Source organism: Engystomops pustulosus, chromosome 1 (genome assembly GCF_040894005.1).
Source record: "Engystomops pustulosus chromosome 1, aEngPut4.maternal, whole genome shotgun sequence".
Taxonomy (NCBI): domain Eukaryota; kingdom Metazoa; phylum Chordata; class Amphibia; order Anura; family Leptodactylidae; genus Engystomops; species Engystomops pustulosus.
Genome location: NC_092411.1, coordinates 252835900 through 252856364, shown reverse-complemented (window position 1 = coordinate 252856364; position 20465 = coordinate 252835900). Strand labels below are relative to the sequence as shown.

The window sequence follows — 20465 nt, the reverse complement described above, 5'->3', positions numbered from 1 at the left end:
TTTTTTTTACGCAAGTGGGTGTGGCCTTCCTTTTCCACATTATCTGTCACATTTATGTGTTTTTTGTCGGCATTTTAGGCGAAAATTTTGGCGCACAATAGACCAAGACAAAAATGGTCAGATAGCAAAATTAGGGTGCTGTCCATGTAAGCTTTTGGCGCACATCCCATGTTTGTATTTTTATGGCGCACAACTGATTAGTTTCGTATACCCATTATTTACTTATAGCCATTTTAATACATTGGGTTGTACTTTCAGGAGACGGATCTCCGATGCCGACAGTCGTGCTTGCGCCAGAGTTAGTAAATCCCCCCCCCCTTTGTCTCTTTCGTTTTTTGCTCATATATTGGTTTCATATTATATGCAGACTAAGGAAGTTCCTTTACATCTACTAGAAGCATGTGAACGGGGAAAGGGAACTAAAAGTGCGTAAAAAGTTAGAAAGGTGTCATGTTTTTCAAATTACAGATGTATTTATATTATACGCTTCCTCCAAATCTCATGAGGAAGGTGAGAGATCAGCCTAAAACTACAAGGGGGAACTTGTTAATGATCTCGAGGCAGCTCTGACAACAGTCATCAAGAAAACCATTGGTAACACATTATGCCGTAATGGTTTAAAACCCTGCAGTGCCCGCAAGGTCCTCCTGCTCAAGAAGGCACATAGGCAATCCCGCCAATGATCATCTGGATGATTCCGTGAGTGATTGGGAGAAGGTACTGTGATCAGATGAGACAAATATTGAGCTCTTTGGCATAAAGTCAACTCACAGTGTTTGGAGGAAGAGAAATGCTGCCTATGACCCAAAGAACACTGTGGAAACATTATGTTTTGGGAGTGTTTCTCTGCTAAGGGCACAAGACCACCACATCAATGGTAGAATGGATGAAGCCATGTACTGTAAAATGCTGAGTGACAACCTCCTTTCTTCTGTCATGATATTACAAATGGGTCGTTACTGGGTCTTCCACCAAGACAATGACCTAAAATATACAATAAGTGGCTCAAAAAGAAGCACATCAAAGTCATAGAGTGGCCTAGCCAGTCTCCAGACCTTAATCTCATAGAAAACTTATGGAGGGAGCTGAAGATTCCGAGTTGCCAAGCAACAGCCTCAAAATCTTAGTGATTTAGAGATGATCTGCAAAGAGGGGTGCACTAGCATTCCTCCTGACATATGCACAAACCTCATCATCAACTACAAAAAATGTTTGACTGTGGTGCTGCCAACAAGGGCTTTGCAACCAAGTATTAAACCAGAGAGATCAAATACTGATTTTAAATACTTATTGCAAATAAATGTATACATTTTATACAATGTGATTTTCTTTTTTTTATATTCTCTCCCTCATTTTATAACCTACTCTTATGGTTATAGATTGTTCATGTCTTTGTTAGTGGGTTAGTGGGATCAAATAATTATTTCCTTCACTGGATATGTACAAATAGTCTCAAACACATCAGTAGCACTTACCACAGTTCCATTCATCAGAACTGTCTGTACAATCCACTTGTCCGTCACACCACATATCCCGGGAGACACACTCATGATTCGCACATTCAAGCTCATCTTGTGTGCACGATGCTACAAAAATAACAAAAAATGAGGACTAAAAATTGATCAAAATTGATCCTTTTTTAGATGGAAAAAGTTGAGGTTCTATATAAACATATCCAAAACTTACAACAATTCTTTTCCTCCAACTCGTCAGGACAATCTGGGAAGCCATCACAGATCATGGAATGTTTGATGCACATCTTGCTCCCTGGACATGCCCATAAGCCCCTCTCTGTGCAGTCTTCAGAAAATAAACATGTCGTAAAGATAAATAATGTAAGGATCTAATAAAACTTTGAGAAACACTACAGTAAATATGTTGTACCATAAACCACAGAATATATATGTATCATAATCACATAAGCAAAGCCAAAATCAAAATTTTTGGACCCTGATCTTGAGTCTCCCCACCCATTGATGTTCAATGTTCTGAACTTTTCTGAAATGTTCTGAACTATGATCTGTTATAAAGATTTAAAAGCATTTCCAACAGAGTTGCCAACCCTTTGTTAATTCATGGAGAATCCCTAAAAATTGTTAACTTTTGGCCCAGGTCCATGAAATAAAAAGGAGGCAGTTATATTTTTGTTGAATTTTTTTTGAAGATTTAGATTTGAGGAAAATTAATTTTCAATATGGCGCTCTGCAATTTCCGTCGGCTCCATTTGAGCCATCTGCTCCATTACTCGCAGGGAGCGACAAAGGATCCGACTGAGGTACCTTGGACCTCAACGGACCCCTCGTTTTCGTGATCTCAGATGCCCCACAGATCAGCAAGTTAGGCTATAGCCACAGGATAGGGCCTAATTTGATTTGTGGGAAAACCCCTTTAAGAAAATCAGTGTTTTATGTATATGCAAACAAATATATCATGGGCTTGTACACAAGGTCCAGGACACCGTGTCTCTCGTGGAACAGGACACTTGCAATCAAGGGTAAATGGGAGGCACTGGGTGATGAGTTGAGAAGATGGACAGAACGCCTACCTGCTCATGGTGTATTAAAATGATATTTTGCATATGAATAAAAATTAAGATTTCTGCATTTTTTATTTTCAAGAACAGTACATTATGCTTATACAAGTTTTTCTCAAAAAATTAGAATATCAACAAAAAGTCTTTTTTCAGTAATTCAATTCAAAAAGTGAAACGTATACATTATGTAATGTCATTACAAATGGAGTGAACTTTTTCAATTGTTTGTTTATGTTAATGTTGATGATTATGGTATACAGCAAAGGAAAACCCAAAAGTCACTGAGGGACATTAACTAATAACCGAGCAAACTGCACTATATGCAGTTTTCCTGTTTAGTGTGCAAGGGGCGCCAGATTCAGGATTTCTGGCACCTGTTTTTTCATGAATCCCCTTGCACTGCTCCAACAGAGTGCACCACTTTTTTGGTGCACCTTTAACATGGGGCTTGGAACACAATTCTTTGCATGTTAAATCTGGAGCATGGTCCGACTGCACCATAACGCCCTCTTCAGTGCAGAAATTTGTGTTGCATGAAGAATAGCGCAGCCACTCCACAAAAGGGTCGCGTGCGACACATATGCGGCGCAGGCACTTATTAAATACATGTGTAGGCAGTTTGCACTAGAAAGAACGTGCAAAGTCAGACAGAAAGCTAGTAAATGTGCTCCATTATCTCAAAAAATTCGAATGGTTAACCAAAAACACCTACAGAGGCTTCCTACCCATTTTAAAAGGTCCCTTTGTCTGGTTCAGTAGGCAACGCAATCATGGGAAAGACTGCTGACTTGACAGATGTCCAGAAGGCAATCATTGACACACAAGGAGGTTATACTACAAAACCACAAAAGCTGGCTGTTCACAGAGAGTGCTGCATCAAAGCATATTAATGGAAGCATGAGTGGAAGGAAAAAGGTGCAAAAGAAACCGGGATAACCTTATCCTTGATGGGTTTGTTAAAAAAGATCATTCACAGACGTATCCTGGACATGGGCTACAAGTGTCGCATTCCATGTATCAAGCCTCTCTTGATCAAAAGACGATGCCAGGAGCGTCTTACCTGGGCTGAGGCGAAAAAGAACTGGACCATTACTCACTGTTCCAAGGTGTTGTTTTCGGATGAAAGTAAATTATGCCTTTCATTTTCACTGGTTTAATAACTACAGTATCACTGTGCTTGATTGGCCAGCAAACTTCTCTGACCATAAGCCCATAGAGAATCTATGGAGTATTGTCAAGAGTAAGATGAGAGACACCAAGACCCAACAAACCAGACAAGCTGAAGGCTACTATCACACAACCTGAGCTTCCATAACACAGCGCCATCAGCTGATCGCCTTCCTGCCACACCGCATTGATCCAACCAAGTACTGAGTGCATGTACTGTACAAACTTTTCATTTGGCCAACATTTTCTACATTTGCTCTGATGTAATAAAATTTTCAGAGAAAATTACTTTTGGGGTCAACATTAACATAAATAAATACTTGAAAAAGTTCCCTCTGTTTGTAATAACTTTATATAATATACGAGTTCCACATTTTGAATTGAATTACTGAAAAAAAAACTTTTTGCTGCTATTCTAATTTAATGAGTAGCACTTGTATATAATGCAGGGAACTTCACCTGAGGGCCATATGTTTAGTGTATATCTGCTCCAGGATGACAGGTTCCTTTTAAAGATGTCTGACTTTTTTTTCCTATAACATGTCTACAAATGTAATAATAGAAATGTAAAATCACTTTCTGCCCAGTTGTACACTAACCAGGCATAGCTGTCTTATTATATTGCTTATCTGCAACGTCAAAATATTGTATTAGATATAATAGAATTAGAAATATCTGGATCCTTTTATGGTAACAGGGACAGGGCCAGTATCTGTATCAGCTTATAGGAGGGAGAAATTTATGGAGAAGCTATTCTAATATCTTGCACACATGGAATAAGAATGAGACCTTGAGCCGTGAGCAGCAAACATCTCTGCAGAACTTAGCACGGTCAGAGTAATGTCACCGTGACACTGGAAAATTTCCAGCCTCTGTCCTCCTCCATATTTATAGAAATTGATAAAAATTGATTGAAAGGGGAAGCAGGAACAAGGCTTTCACAATAAATTTGATTATCTTTCCGAGAGCAAGTTTGTATACAGTTTTTATGTTATATAAGCTGTACAGGATGAGAGGCATATACAGATCTGAAAATATGTACGGTATATTTATTTTTATCAAGAATAAATATCTGTTATCTACCAATCTAATGTCTATCCCTCATAACTATTTCATGTCCACCTATCTAGTGCTTCTATCTATCTATCTATCTATCTATCTATCTATCTATCTATCTATCTATCTATCTATCTCCATCATCTATCTAATGGCTATAGATCTATTCTATGTTTATATATCTCCATATATATATTCATTGGGAATGCCAATAAAAAATTAACATGATAAGTGCCATTACTTGCCAACGTTATCCCCCTGTGAGGGGGAAAGTTGTGCCGCCCTGTTTTCTATTTTATTTCTAATAGAAACCTTTAAAGGAAACCTACCATTTGATTTGATGAAGTATGAACCAAACATACTTTGAGAATGCTGTAGCTACACTGATGCAGGATCATATCTTGGTTAATCCCTGAGCTGAGTGGTTTTGCTGAAAAAACAATTATATCATTCAGGACCTTGAGAAAGCTGGGACAGACTGGCTTACACATTATGGATGCTATGTAAAGCATGACTAGTCAAGCACTAATCAACCTGAGCTGGATCACTCATACACAGCAGCTGGGGGATGGTGCAGCAATTTATTATTCTGTCTGGCAGGGAGAAAATTGATTGCATCATCATCCTCTGCAGAGAGAAACTCTCCTGCTATGAGAAGCGGGAAAGCAAGCAGCAGAGCAGAGATAGAAGTGACAGAACTTCATTATCATAATGTTATATCTGTTTTATCAGCAAAGCCACTCAGCACAGGGATTAACCTATACAAATATATTCAAAGAAAGTGGAAAGTTCAACCAGCGCTATCAACTTATACTGCTGTAGGAGACAGAGTTGGGAGTGTTTTTTATACCTCTTATATCAATAACAAATATACAAAATAAGAAGAACCAACAATGTACCAAGTGAAATTGTAGGACAAACACTAGTATCGTAAGCAAACAGACAAGAAAGTACAGAAGAGAAACGGTAGAGATAGAAAAAGAAGAGCATAAAATAAAATTAAAAATACAATAAAAGTTCTGGGAGCAGAGATAACCGGAAAGGGAATGTATGTGGGAGGGGGGAACACCCCACTTTGTCATGGTATGACAACCTTTAAATGGACAGGAAGGGACATCACTACAGCAGTAGTAGCCATAGCAGCTGCTATGGGGCCTGCAGTGTCAGAGGGCCTCAGAATCTGACCTGACACACTTAAGAATGGACAAAGTGCACCATTATATACAAATTATGCTGCCGTTGTACAACATAATAGACATAATGGGGCACATTTACTTATCCGATTGGAGGAGTTCACAAAGTACGAAGTGTCCGGCGATAATGCTCAGATCGTGCGCCTGATATCTTGCATGTGTCGCTTCCCACGCTCAGGTCCCGCAGAGTTCAAGAGTTCACCTTCTTCTTCCTGGTGCATGTCAGTGCTTGATCTTGCGACACAATTTGAATGTTAAATCCCGCGCTCATTCCAAACCAGTCGGATCCTCTGATGCCCCCCTCATTTCTGTTGCATGAAAGCCAGCGCAGCTGCGCCACAATCTGTTCGCGTATGACACAATCCCCGGTTAAATACCTGTCATAGCCGTGCAAAAACCAGAAAACTTCGAAAATCCAACAAAAGTGCGATCTGCTGAGCCCATAGTAAATAAGCCCCAATATGTATATAACAGAGCACATCGTGCATACATTTGTGTGCATACGTGTATAAATGTATACAAATATGTATATTCTCGGAGGGGGCCCCATTAAGAAGTCTACCTCTCCTGCTTATGCCCCTGCAGACAGGTTAGAGGCTACTATACTCAGGTGTCACCATAAACAGGGCTGATAAACCCACAGGAACTTTTTATCCATCTACTAAGTTAATATATGCCAGAAGTACACTTTCATGCCATTTAGGCTCATAGCGGATCAGGTATATCCATGGAATATGCTGCATTTACATGAGATTACAGAACCAGAAAAGAACAAAACTAAAATCAGTATCATATTATATTGAGTTGAATTTATAAATATGTTCCCAAGGTAAAGCCGTACAAAAATAAAACAGTTTCTGATCCATGCAAGGAATTAGGTGTGTTCTTTGTGGTTTTCATGGATCTGTTCGTTTCAGTGGGTTAATTTGGGCCGTGCAAACGAGTCCATTAGTTCAAACTGCACAGACTATTTTATTTCGGATTACGGATCACATGGCAAAAATAATATGGCTGTGTACATGTCAACTACTGTAACTGTGTGAAATTGGCCAGAAAAGAAAAATATATATATATCATAATCCATAAATATTGTTGGTCAATCTCATGTGGCATCAGTTAACATTTCAATAACCTACCACAATTTGCTTCATCGCTGTCATCTTCACAGTCTGCTTCTCCATCACATCTTCTGGAGGCCAAGATACATCGTCCGGAGAGGCACTTGAAGTGGCTGGGGGAGCATTCTGCAAGCATAATATCAATTCTAGATAAATGACCAGTATGACTTGTATCACCAAAATGTGATTTCCTTAACATTTAGCAAATTTTCACAGAACATAAGATAATGGTGTGGCTTGTTATTGGTTTGGCAACATTCTGGGATATAACATGACATGCTAAATGGGAGGGCAATTCCATTAAAGACTTATGACTTTTTCACAGGAGCTGATTATTAAGGAAGAAGCTACCATTCCTGTGAACAGACATTCCCAAGAATTAGCCTTTGTAAAGGTGGAATCTTTTGGACTGGAGAAAAGACTACAACCATTTATGTGACACCTCAGAACGTCCTGTGTACCCAGAGATCAAATTATGAATGAAGTAGAGAGTGCTGATATATGAGGCACGTTCCATCTATTGGATGTATAGATATTGTTGCTTCTCCAGCTATCTATAATGTGTAACCTCTGCTCCATTCATCTCTTTTCTTTCTCCCAACCTGATTGTAGATACAAGACGGACATTCTTATGATTATAGATGAGCAAATTATCAAAGAATATTCAATTTTTTAGAAACTCTGCCCGATTTTTAAAAATTGTTGCTCCTATTGTCCTGGAAATTGTCCAGGAAATTAGTAACTAACAAGATTAAGTCCTCTAATTAATAATTCCAGCCCTAGTGCCTAAAATAAAATGTTATTCGATAAAAAAGCACATTAATACAAACTAACTGCATGACCTCAAATGTTTAACAATGATACAAGAAGAAATGGAGATGATAGTCCTCACCTTCCACATACTGGTCAGGCATCAGACATGTCTGATTATCTGACTTCTCATCAGGGAATTGACTACAGTCTGTGTCTTCTGGCCATTGTAACCCCACAATCCCTAACACTGACTCACACCGCTCCTTCGAATGTTGACAGAGAGACCTGAAATGATAGAGATGAGAAATGTTTTATTAATAGCTGATCTCAGCAGGTTGGAACAATCTGCTAAAGTAGGACGAGATTGGTATAATTGTAGTTTCACTCACAAAAATGTCATTGAAATTTTAACAAAACAGAGATGATTTGCATGGGGTAGACATAAATAATTCTTAAGCCAGAACCAACTTGTATGGTAATGGACCAATCATTAGCAAATATACAAAACAAAAAGAGGGGTCCATGATGGCAAAAGGGACAATGTAACAAGGGAAAGACCACATTATAGCCAAACAAAGTAAACTAAAGATTTATATAGAAGCCCCCATGTCAGTGTAAGTAGACTAGTGTCTCATGGTGCGAGCATAGAAATACCATTCGGACTACTCCTTTTCAATGGTGACCTGGTGTATGGTGTGGGGGGGCACTGCTGCAATGACCATCACTAGGTCTTATTTTCGGGGAAGCCCTATTTTAGGGGAAACAGGATACTACAAAAGAGTAGATCATTCTGGGCACATTGATGCATTACCGACAAGGAGGTATCCGCTGGTTGGTCTCAATTTCACACTTTGGTACCAGAATCGTGCAAGCGAAGTACATGAGATACTTGTAACAATTGGTCTGAACAAGGGCAGGGAACAAAGATGACTCCCAACTTATGGAGGCTTCTTTCTGAGTTCTGTGGCCCAGGTAATTTGGGAAATGTGTATAATTATACGGCAGGTTCATACATAGCTCTAGGGTTATCGGCTCACACTGACCTGGAAGGAAAGGAAGAAAGGAATTTATTAAAACATTTGATATATTTGTTATATCTACTTATTACAATTATTTATTTTCTATCTCTTGATAAAAGTTGAGAGTCCTAGTTAGTTGGCTAACTAAAAAGAATGATGATTATTGCAAACTTTTGAGACTACTTATGCCTCTTCATCATGCATGGTATAAGACAAGATCTGAATCTTCACAGATGTAACTAATATATGCAACGTCACAGGAGAGGTCCATCCACAGCTGTTCCTCCAGATGGCTCTAGGAGGAGGCGGGCGACTAGTAACTCTATTATTTTCACCGCTGGTTCGCTCTTTGTTACATCTGTGTACAGCAACGCTATTCTGCTGTCAGTCCTGTTGCATAACATGTGGACGGCAACTTGCAAAAAGAGCAGTAAATCACATATAAAGCTCCTGAAATAATGTATTGAGGGCCCTAGGGGAATTTGGAGCCAGAATGTATTTTAACAAAGCCTCTTAACGTTTAAGATGATGTCTGTACATACGCAAGAAAAGACCCCCTGAGATATTATTGAACAAATATAGAAAATTATTCAAAATTATGGATGTTCAATGAAACATCACACAGCAAACGTATTCTTCAGTTCATACTGGGTTTAGGAGTCCACTATGGTACACAGATTGCTGTCAGTCATGGGTAGGGCCACTTACTGGATTAAGAGGCATCAAGGGTTTAAATGAATAATATAATAAGTTATATTGAAACTTTTTAAATAGAACTTTATAAACTACCTTCCTGCTCTATAACATGGAATTTTCACTGCATTGTTAACATGATGCATTCGACTTTTATGAATTGAGGTGAACTTGTACAAAAAGTCTGACAGTTATAAAATGTGAACCTTTCAAATATATGTATGTCATGGGTGATGCTCTTATGCAATATGGTATTATTATCCTCATGTTTGATCCCTTTGTGCAGTTGAGGATTTTTTCTCGTTCTCTCACCTTTATTAGGGAGAAGGTGAGAGCTAGCTCAGCAACCGGTGGTGACTGAGCTTTCGTTTTTTATGACAGTTTAGTATATGTATTGTGAAGGTTTTAAAAAAAAGGATAATGCAGTGATACATAGAGAGATAGAGAAGATGCATCACTGTATGCCAACATGATTCATTCCCTTATTAATATGGTTATTATTCATATGAAATTGGTATTTAAAGGGAACCTGTCAACAGCAATTGACCTAATAAACCCCTACCAGAATATTTTCCAGCAACGGAACACCTTCTAGTGTTTCTTTCATGACCCAGTATGGTGGCATCATCTAGAAAATCTACTTTTAAGTGAGCTGTAAATTGGTTGTATAAAGTCATGGAGGCGGAGAGTTTAACACTAAAGTCAAGGTGGAGAGCTCTGATCGCCTCTTCCTCTGTGATTGACATCATGCATCGGATTTCAGGAGATCTGGTTAGTGACGTCTCTTGATGCAGAACCATGAAGGGAGAGCTCCACTTCAGTGTGAAAATCTCTGCCTTCTTGACTTCATACAAACAATTTACATCTCACTGCAAAGTATATTTTCTGGGTGATGCCACCACACTGGCCATTGAAAGAAACATGATCTGGAAGGTGTGTCAGCTAATTGGCAACATACCAGTAGTGATTTATTTGGTCCATTTCTACTGAAAGGTTCCCTTTAAAAAAAGTATTTTAAAAATAATGTAGGATGCATAATACCATGGTCAACACATAACAGGGGCTCACACATTTCCGGTTAATGATATATGATATGGATATGATATACAGTTGGTCCCCTACTTAAGGACACTCGACTTACAGACGACCCATAGTTACAGATGGACCCCTTTGACCACTATGACCTCTGGTGAAGCTCTCTGGATGTTACTATAGTCCCAGGATGCAATGATCAGCTGTAAGGTGTCTGTTATGAAGCTTTATTGATAATCCTTGGTCCCATTACAGCAAAAATTTTGAAATCCAATTGTCACTTTGGCAAAAAAAAAAATTTCTCTGGATCTACAATTATAAAATATACAGTTTCGACTTACATACAAATTCAACTTAAGAACAAACCTACAGACCCTATCTTGTACGTAACCCGGGGACTGCCTGTATTTTTTTTTTCAGCACAGCATTCTAATGTACTAGTTATTAAACAGTGTCAATTCACATTTATGTATTTATTACAAACAGACACTTAGGTTTCTAGCATTGTCAGAGGAATAGTAGAAAAGAAAAATGGGAGAAAAAATATGGATATGATATTAATATCTGAATTGGGACAATCCAAGAGCAGACATACGAATAATGTCAAACTTTACACTTCTAGGCTCTGGAACGAAAACCATATAATATTATAGATAGTGATGTCATACCAGTGATGTCATCATTTTGAAATCAACATTTACCTTTAGCGATGTATAGTATGTATAGTGCTGCACTTTTGCTATGTTGGATTGTTATCATAATTTTGATTGGAGGAACAGCATCAAATAGTTGAAAATATAACAACAGACCATACTAAGAAGATTTTTTTTCATCTGTCCGACTGTTAGACCCAGAAATCATTTGTAATTTTAATAAAAACTAGAAAACGTGATGAACATACTGCAGTTGGTTCTGTTTTGAGGTATTTCACAGTTGGGGTTATTGGCACAGGATTCAGGGCAGGCGGGTAATACACATCTTGAATCTCCTTCTTGGCACGGCTGACCTGTGAATGAAATGTACAAAAGTTTTTCTACAGAAATAGGGATTGGAATATAACTTTCTAACACCTCTTCAATTCTTATCACTGGCAGAGTCTGGTATTATAATGGATGTATTAACACCATAAATGTGGTCATCAACTTTTTATAGAGTTTTCAGATCTTTTATATGAATGAGCTAGAGGGAGAGAGGCAGAGCTGTGTGATAGGATTTGGAACAGAGTAAAAAACAAAGTTACCATATAAGGACTCCTTAGAGAGACAGTAAGAGTCCTGATTACTCCACCCACATGTAGTGATTGACAGCTTTCTGTGTACACACGCTAATGGAGGAAAAATCTCACTGTATAAGCTGAGCAGGACTCTTATTGTCTCTTCTAGGAGTCTTAGTGTTTAATCTTCTTTTTACTTAGAAATCCTGTTCCAAATCATTTAATCCTATACACATCGCAGAGTTCAGATTTCCTCTCCCCTTCCTATACATAGTGATATATCATATTTTTATTGGAAAACTATACACACGGTCCCCTACTTAAGGACACCCGACGTACAGACGACCCGTAGTTAAAGTCGGACCCCTCTGCCCCTGTGACCTCTGGTGAAGCTCTCTGGATGCTTTACTATAGTACCAGACTGCAATGATCAGCTGTAAGGTGTCCGTAATGAAGCTTTATTGATAATCCTTGGTCCCATTACAGCAAAAAATTTTAAAACTCCAATTGTCACTGGGGCAAAAAAAAATTTTTTTGTCTGGATCTACCATTATAAAATATACAGTTTTGACTTACATACAAATTGAACTTAAGAACAAACCTATGGAACCTATCTTGTACGTAAGCCGGGGACTACCTGTATTTAGGCCATTTGTTTCTTCTACAGATGTTGTAGCGCTCATGGGTGTATACATTTATAGTTTATACACCATGCCCATTGCTTACCTTTATTTTCAGTGCAATTTTCTTCATCACTGCCATCTTTACAGTCATTATCCCCATCACAGAGAAAGGCACTAGGAATACACTGTCCGTTCCTGCACTCAGAGAGACCTTGACTGTGACAAGCTGGAAAAATTAGATCAGAAACAGATTAGTTCTGCCTCATTCAAACAACAGATTTCATATAGTCTGAGCCCCATAATTCCATTCAGTTGTATCTACGTTTTGTTTTAACCCTCTCTACACCAGTCACATAATAATTTTGGCATATCTCATTTCAACAGGAGAAAGTGATTATATCCAATGTAGGTAATGCCTGACTTAATATATTCCTTCCAAAATGTCTTGGCATGTGGACGTGGCTAAAAAAGACTATTTCATTAACCAAGTCTCATGGCATGTCTTTCAGAGAATTGTGGTTTGTCCTCACAGACCGACTACAGTTCCAGCGATGTGACTCTGTCCATCATAGTGATATATGATGCATGGAGCCCCTGATTTCTGGTGGAACAACAGAATCAAACTGTAATCATGAATATGCACCGCTGTTTAGCAGGGATGAAAGGTCTCTTTCCATCATATATCATTGAAACTGTCCTTTTGCTGAATAAAATTAGAAGAGTCTAATATTTGAAAATAAATGTAATGTAGCTCAAGGCTGTCTAGTCTAAATTTATTCTAAATTTTATTAGAGTAGTGGCTGCATTTCCTACCCTAGGGCTTATAGTCAAGTCAATAACTTTTCTCCTTTTTTTGTGGTAAAATTAGGAGCCTCAGATTATATGCAAGTATTAACAGTATGAGGGGGAGTTCAGCTGCAGAGGCCGGGCCAGCCAAGGGAAGCATCCACATCTCCTACACTGTCTGGGAGATCTGGTCTTGACAGTAGTCAGTGTGAAGGGTTTCATGCGGTTAGGGAATGTGATTGGCTTTCCTATATAGATGGGTTATAAGAGCACGATTGAAGTTCATCACTAAATTGCTTTTATGAACAGCAGAAGATTCCGGATAAAGAGTAGTACTTAAGTTCTAAGTTGGTTGTTGGTTTGGATGCTGGGGGGACCCTAGTAGTGTGAACAGCCCGGGGCCCATGGGACACTCAATCCACTGCTGCTCAATGTAGACACCATATCCATAAGAATGTTCAGCAGGAACCCTGATACTTGAAGGGCAAAGTATCAGCACTATAAATTCCTTACAGCAGTTGACTTCATCCGACTTGTCGGCACAATCGTGGTCTCCATCGCACACCCATCTTATCGCAATACATCGTCCATCGCCACACCGGAAACTTTGTGCAGGGTTACAGTCTAAGGATATAGATTTCATAGTTTTAGGTTCATCATAATATGCAAACTTCTGTTGGTATATCAACTGCTGATAAAGTTTGGTGTGAAATGCCGGTAGATATGGCGTGTGATTGGAAATACTTACAATCTTGTGCTTTCCTATCTCTCCTTTCTATTTTAAATTACATTTATCACCTATACACAGGATAGTGGTATGAATATCAGATCACGGGTATCGGCAAAACTGACGACCCCAAGTTCCCTTCATCTGCTCCACAGCCCTGGGACTTTCAATGTTCTGTATACCATGTTGGCACAATTGCAATAGGTTTTAAGTTTATAGGTTTTATTAGGTGTTAACAGAATCTTAAAAATCTAAAACATTTTGTACAAAAAATTATTTGTTTCACCACATCCTGGTGCTAATAACTTTTTCATATTTCAGCTTACAGAGCTGTGTATGGTTTAATTTTGGCAAACTGTCATTTTTATTGCAACCATTATGGGGACAATATTACATTGTATGGATTATAGTTTTTTTAAAATCTGATAAAACTTATAAACTTAAAACTTATTGTGATTGTGCCAAACCAAAGAATAAAAAGGTGGAGTCACTTGGGCCCCACAATGAAAACTTTGAAAACAGAGCCTACAAGAATTTTTTCCCGCTTCTCAGTACAGGGCATGGTATACAGCACAGTCGAAAGTCCCCGGCCCATTGAGAAGAAACTTGCGATCTTCGGTTTTGCCAATACCCGTGATTTGATCACGTTTTATTACATTTTCTTTATCAGTTGCAAAATTGCAAAGAGGTGGCACTTTGGACATTTTGGAGCTGTTTTCCATTTCATGGTTCACCACCGGGAATATCCTGGAATATTGTGATAGATCAGACTTTTTTTGTCATTTTTGTAACAATTCTAGGAGAAGGAGCTTTGATTTGAACTTTTAGGGTTTTTTTACTTTTATTTTCCTTTTTTTTTTTTTTTACTAGACTTTAACCCTAGGGGGTCTGATCGCTAAGGCTCATGATCTGTAAAAGGCTGCCATAGTAAGTGATTGTCTCTCCCCGATGATGAAACACTTTGCCAGCAGTAATTAACGACAACAATTAACGAGTTAGCACCAGCAATATTCAGCACAAACCTGGGCTCTATGCAGAGGGTTCAGCCCATGAGCCATCTCCATAGAAAACTTGCCGCCCACTGATGCACTATTGTAGCGGTTTGCCACGGTTTGGTTAACCTGTTGACATCTGTCACTCATGAGTCATACAGAATACTTTACAGACAACATTATTACACTAACCAAGTTACTGTAGTGTGGTGGTTATCACGTTTGCCTCATACTGGAAAGGTCCCTGTTTCATAACTGGGCAGAAACAGGAGACTTTCTAACTTTATTACTTAAACTGCATCTCCTATTCTAGGTAAAGACATCCTAAAATTGTCATTTTAAAGGGAATGTATGTATTCACTACAATAGATTTGTCAGGAGACATAGTGGGGCTTATTTACTAAGGGTCCCACGGCCGCATTTCCGCCGGGTTTCCCGATTTTCCGGCGATCGCGGAGGGGATTGTGTCGCATGTAATCGTTTTGTGTTGCAATTGCGCCGGCTTTCACACAGCACAAATCGGGGGCGGGCTGACGGATTCAGACTACGCGCGGGATTTAACAATTCAATTTGTGTCACAAGAACTCACATACACAGGGAGGAAGAAGGTGAACTCCGGCAGACCTGATCGGGGAAGCGACACATGCAGGAAATTGGGTGCACAATCTTCATGAATCGCGGAAGATGGGCGTTCCGGCGGACACCGCACAGCGGGGATCGCGCAAGGAACCGGGTAAGTAAATGTGCCCCAATGGGTCAATTTTATGTTATCTTAAGCATTTTCTAACAATGAAAAACATAAACATACATAAAATCACAAAGACAGTTACACAAAACTCATTAGGGATCGGTTACCCACCACAATTCTGCTCGTCACTCAGGTCACCGCAGTCGTCATATCCGTCACATACATAGCTGTGGTTAAGGCACTTTCCTGTGTTACATCGATATAGATTTTCACTACAATCTGAAATGAAGCAATATCGTTTGTGAGCCTTATACTATACAGGTTATCTGCATTGGTTTAGTGTAACGATTCATCTTATAGATATGGGTAACGTAAAGACCTATAGGAAAGAACAAACACAAAACTATAAAGAAATCTCACATTCACTTCAGTTAGAAGCGCAATGAATCTGTCATATTCCCAGATGCTTCTAATGAGAACCTTAAGACTCACTACTGTGCCGTGTCAGTGGGTGGCTGCATAATAAGAAACAGGACTCATAGGTTTTTTTCCCTTTACTATAAACTCTATCCTGTTACCTCATCATATCCTTCAGCGTTAACTAAAATTTTAGACTTTTTCTATCCGTTTTAATATTTTTACCTTCCATTCATCCCTGTAATATGAAATCTTATAAAACCACATAATTCAATGATACATGGGAATACAAAATAATTCTTGGGTGATGTCACAGCTCATTTACCAGTAAGAACAAGAATGACTTACTGCAATGTACCTCGTCGCTCCAGTCATCACAGTCATTGTAGCCATTGCAGGTCAATTTCTTGGCTATACAGACACCATTGCTGCATAGGAAGCTGTCATGTTCACCGCACATTGCTGCAATGTAAAACAAAGAGGAGACATAATTAACCATTCTAGAGTGATAAGTGTATTGTGGCATTATAGGAAATCTGTCAGCTGTTTTGAATATTCAAAGCTTTAGACAGTGGTAAGTATTGGCACTGGTGAGCTGTATATACATACCTTTGTGTGTATTGTTAGTAGCAGCAACAGGACTGTGAAAAATGTATTTATATTCCAGGACTGTAGCTGGACTTGAAACACTCTGGTGCACTGGTGTGTGAGATCTTGTCACTGAACACATCCCAGTATTTCCCCCTGGAGTAACTGCTGTAGTATTCAAACAGAAGCCTGATACAGCAGTGACTCATAGCAGAGTGGAGGAGCTGTGCTAAGGTTACACGGATCTACAGGGGGGCTACTTAACACAGTATACACCACCAACAGATTCCCTTTAAATGTAACAGTCCCAGCTCAACGTGGTTTGTGTGATTAAGAAGAAAATACAGGTAAAGCCTTGTACGGCAGGAGTAGAAAGAAAATGCAATCAGAACTGACCCTTGTCCAGCGTTGGGTTCCTGTGCGTTTTCTCCAGTTCAGGCAGGGTGCCATGGACCGGAAGCACCAGCACAACGCAGTCAGAGAATAGTAACTTTTTGTGACACACTTGCCCCCAATGGATTTTGCAGAACCCTTTACGCAAATCTTCTCAAAAGCATAGTTGTGCTCTATGATAAAATATCCTAATGCAGAACGCTATTATAGCTATTCACTATATCAGTCCTGCTAGTATATGAAGAATAACCCAGCTGTACATTAAATAAATGACTATAAATGCGGATTCACAGGGCTGCAGGGCTGTATAATGCTGTTAAGAGTCATCAAATTTCATTGATAAAGCTAAAACGGAACACTAGAGAAAATTTGCTCTTCAAGTCAAAGTCATGGGAACCCATATAGAACTTTTCAAGGGCTTTCGGAGCCAAGGATTGCTAGAAGAGAGCAAGGTAATGTTGAGCTATATACGTCTGCTATAGACAAAGCCATTGAGTATCTCAAACTGTGTTTCGAGGAAGCCATGTGTGTGTGAATATATAGCACCAACAGCATCCTTCATTTCCAGGCTTCCATCATAACAGCTGCTTTGACAATAACACAATGCAAAGTAGTCAACATACCAAGAGGTTCCTCAGGCAACATTGTAACATTCCAGATAAAACGCTTTTATCTGACTGTGATGCTGAGGATTGGCCAGTCTCTTCATCATCTCAAAATAGACATGGCAGGTCAAGTGGCCATCACATGTCTATATTTAAGAACCATCACTGGGAGCCATGTTACAATCAGTGGCGAAGGATTCATAAGCACAGGAATGATGGGGAGTAAGGTGCTTTAAGCAAATATTTTTTTAACATGACTGACAACATCTTTAAGGTGTGAACCGCTGGGGGTGCAGTTATTTACACATTTACTAAAAACAGTGAAAACTGCACTAGGTGCAGTTTGCGTGTGTAGTGTGCAGGGGGCGCCAATTGTGGCTCCTGTTTTTCATGAATCTGGTGCCCCTGCACTGCCATGACAGAGTGCACCAACTTTTTTTGGTGCACCTTTAACATAGGGTTTGCAACACACTTCTGTCAGACACTGCATGATAAATGTGGTGCACGGTCCACCGGAACGCCTCTTTGAGTGCAGGATTTTGTGTCACATGAAGAATAGCGCACAAATGACACAAATGAGTCGTGTGTGCCACTGACACTTCTTAAATACATGTGCAAGCAGTTTGCACGTAAAAGAACGTGTGAAGTCCGACAGAAAACTGCCGGAGGGGCTTTAGGAAAATGTGGCCCATTTTTCACACAATCAGCTGCATCGGATATCAGAGCTGTTTCCTTTCATTCTAGAAAACTATCACATAAGACACCCTAAAGCAAGTATCCATACTATTACAGATACTTTCTATTCTAAAACACTACTAGCATAGAAGATTATAGAAATGAAAAACTCTGAATCTAATTTTTTTTAGATTTTTCTATATAATTTGTGATTATAAATGTTAACATTTTACATGAGCTTTCTTGTGCCTTCTTTTTGACACTAAGTTTCTCTCAAAAAAAAGGAGGACAAATATCCACTCTCTTCCGTGTCTCAATCACTAGTGTATTATAATATAGGCGGTTTGGGCAGTAGCCGGGGGCCCAAACCACCAACCAAATTCAGAGAAGGGCCTTCGCCCATGAAATCCTCATACATCTGTTCATGCTCTCGATACACATGTACGCAAGAGCCATTTCAGGGTCTTTGAAGGTCATCCAAAGGTTGTTAAAGAACATCTACCACCAGGATGCAGGATTGCCAACCAAGCACACTGACATGCTGGTGTGTGTTCACTTTGGCAGGATCTGCTTTGGTTTGAGCTTTATATGTCTTTTTCTGAACAAACAAGGCTTTAAAATGGCTTCAGGCTCCATTAACATCTATGGAGCCTGGAGCCCCTAAGCCTCATTTGCATAATTTTAGAAGAAGAGTAGTTTCTGTCAGAGGGGACACACACCAGTATGTCAGTGTGCTTGGTTTACAATCCTTCTTCATGGTGGTAGATTTCCTGCAGAATTAAAGCAAGCAGAAGGGACACATCCTCCATTCCCTAAATGCTTGATTATATTACCATACGTAGGAAGTGATTCAAGACTTGTAGGGGCTCTAATATTAATACAGCCCAGGGCTCATGGCAGGCTTTATCCACCCCTGGTCACATTCTATTGTGAGGTTTTTAAGAGTGGAGTAGCAAATAAAAAAATGGATGTTTTTCATAATTATTATATTAGAAATGTGTTAATATGAACATTAAAAAATGACTTTCTCAAAACATTTTCTTCACTTGACAGCCCTCTCAAACACTCATTTTTCGGTATATTTGTGTATATATTTGGTATATTTCCTCATTTTAACAATTAAAACTCTCAATTGTATGATTTTTCAGGTAAATACAGAGCAGATACTGCTGGGAAATAACTTGTTTGACCACACATGAGTTTTTTTATTGGCCTTCAGGATGTACCCAACTGAGAAAAATCACCGTAAATAATGAATGCACATTGTTAAGTCCAAACTGTCTATAGGCTCTTAACATCTGAGAAGATTTGTTTTGGTGTCATGTTCTAAAAAGATGAATTTTCATAGTGCAATGAAGACTTGGCACATTTGTATGTGGAGCAAAGTAAGTATTTATGAGGAATCCTAATAGGGCAATGATGTCTGAAGAATCATCTGCCAGATGTAATGAAAAACATGAAAACATCAGCAGGCAAATGGCACAACAGGAGGTGGGACGCTCTCAAAGAAGCCGAACTTGGCAATACCATTTGCTCCCTGAGGCCATTGATTCTCCACAGTTTTAAATAGTAAACTTGATATGATCTCTCACGGAGAAATGAAATGTGGATGGACAAACAAGAATCTTTGGACAAGTGAAAACAAAAAAAGTAGACGTTGGAGCAAACTAAAAGACAAAAGCTATACAATCTCAAGAAAATATTTAATTCCTAAACTAATAAGGTGAAAATCTGAGTCGTAAAATCGTAGGTTATCGTAAAAGGAGGTTTCATAGTTGCCTCTACGATATCCAATTACCCTCGAGATCAAAATGATCCCAAACCACTATGAGTTCTTTGTAGAGTAGTCAAACACTGTTGTAAGCATAAATGGATGATGAGATAATTATCATTTTATGAATATGCTAATCAGCCGGCAAGTGCAATGGGGGAGGTGTTTATTTTCCTGATTTGTCTACAAACTATCTCTACCTCTACTTGTTAGAATGGTTCTTTAATAGAGATAAGCAGACCATTTCCGGTTTGGATTTGCCAAGTTCGGTCAAACCCGAAAGCTAGGTGCGGGTCGGGAACCCAAAAGGCTCACTCCCACCAGTAACACCCCCAGTCATTGCTAGGCTAGCCACTGTTGTTATACAAATACCGGTGGCACACACGTGCACCCATTTTCATTAGGATCGTTATTCCCGTGGCA

General features: G+C 39.1%; 1 protein-coding gene across 2 annotated transcripts in view; it reads right to left on the bottom strand.

Moving 5' to 3' along the window:
• CORIN (corin, serine peptidase) overlaps window positions 1–20465 on the bottom strand; it is a 154433-nt gene that overhangs the window by 28140 nt on the left and 105828 nt on the right. The window contains exons 6-15 of one of the 2 annotated variants that reach the window (XM_072124782.1): window positions 16359–16472; window positions 15765–15872; window positions 13700–13810; window positions 12504–12626; window positions 11466–11570; window positions 8632–8863; window positions 7960–8105; window positions 7086–7193; window positions 1687–1800; window positions 1476–1586 (exon numbers count right to left, since the gene is read on the bottom strand). In XM_072124782.1, the coding sequence (XP_071980883.1) occupies window positions 1476–1586; window positions 1687–1800; window positions 7086–7193; window positions 7960–8105; window positions 8632–8863; window positions 11466–11570; window positions 12504–12626; window positions 13700–13810; window positions 15765–15872; window positions 16359–16472 (1272 nt within the window). The remainder of the gene's footprint in view (window positions 1–1475; window positions 1587–1686; window positions 1801–7085; window positions 7194–7959; window positions 8106–8631; window positions 8864–11465; window positions 11571–12503; window positions 12627–13699; window positions 13811–15764; window positions 15873–16358; window positions 16473–20465) is intronic. The other variant, XM_072124787.1, reaches the window with a different exon arrangement.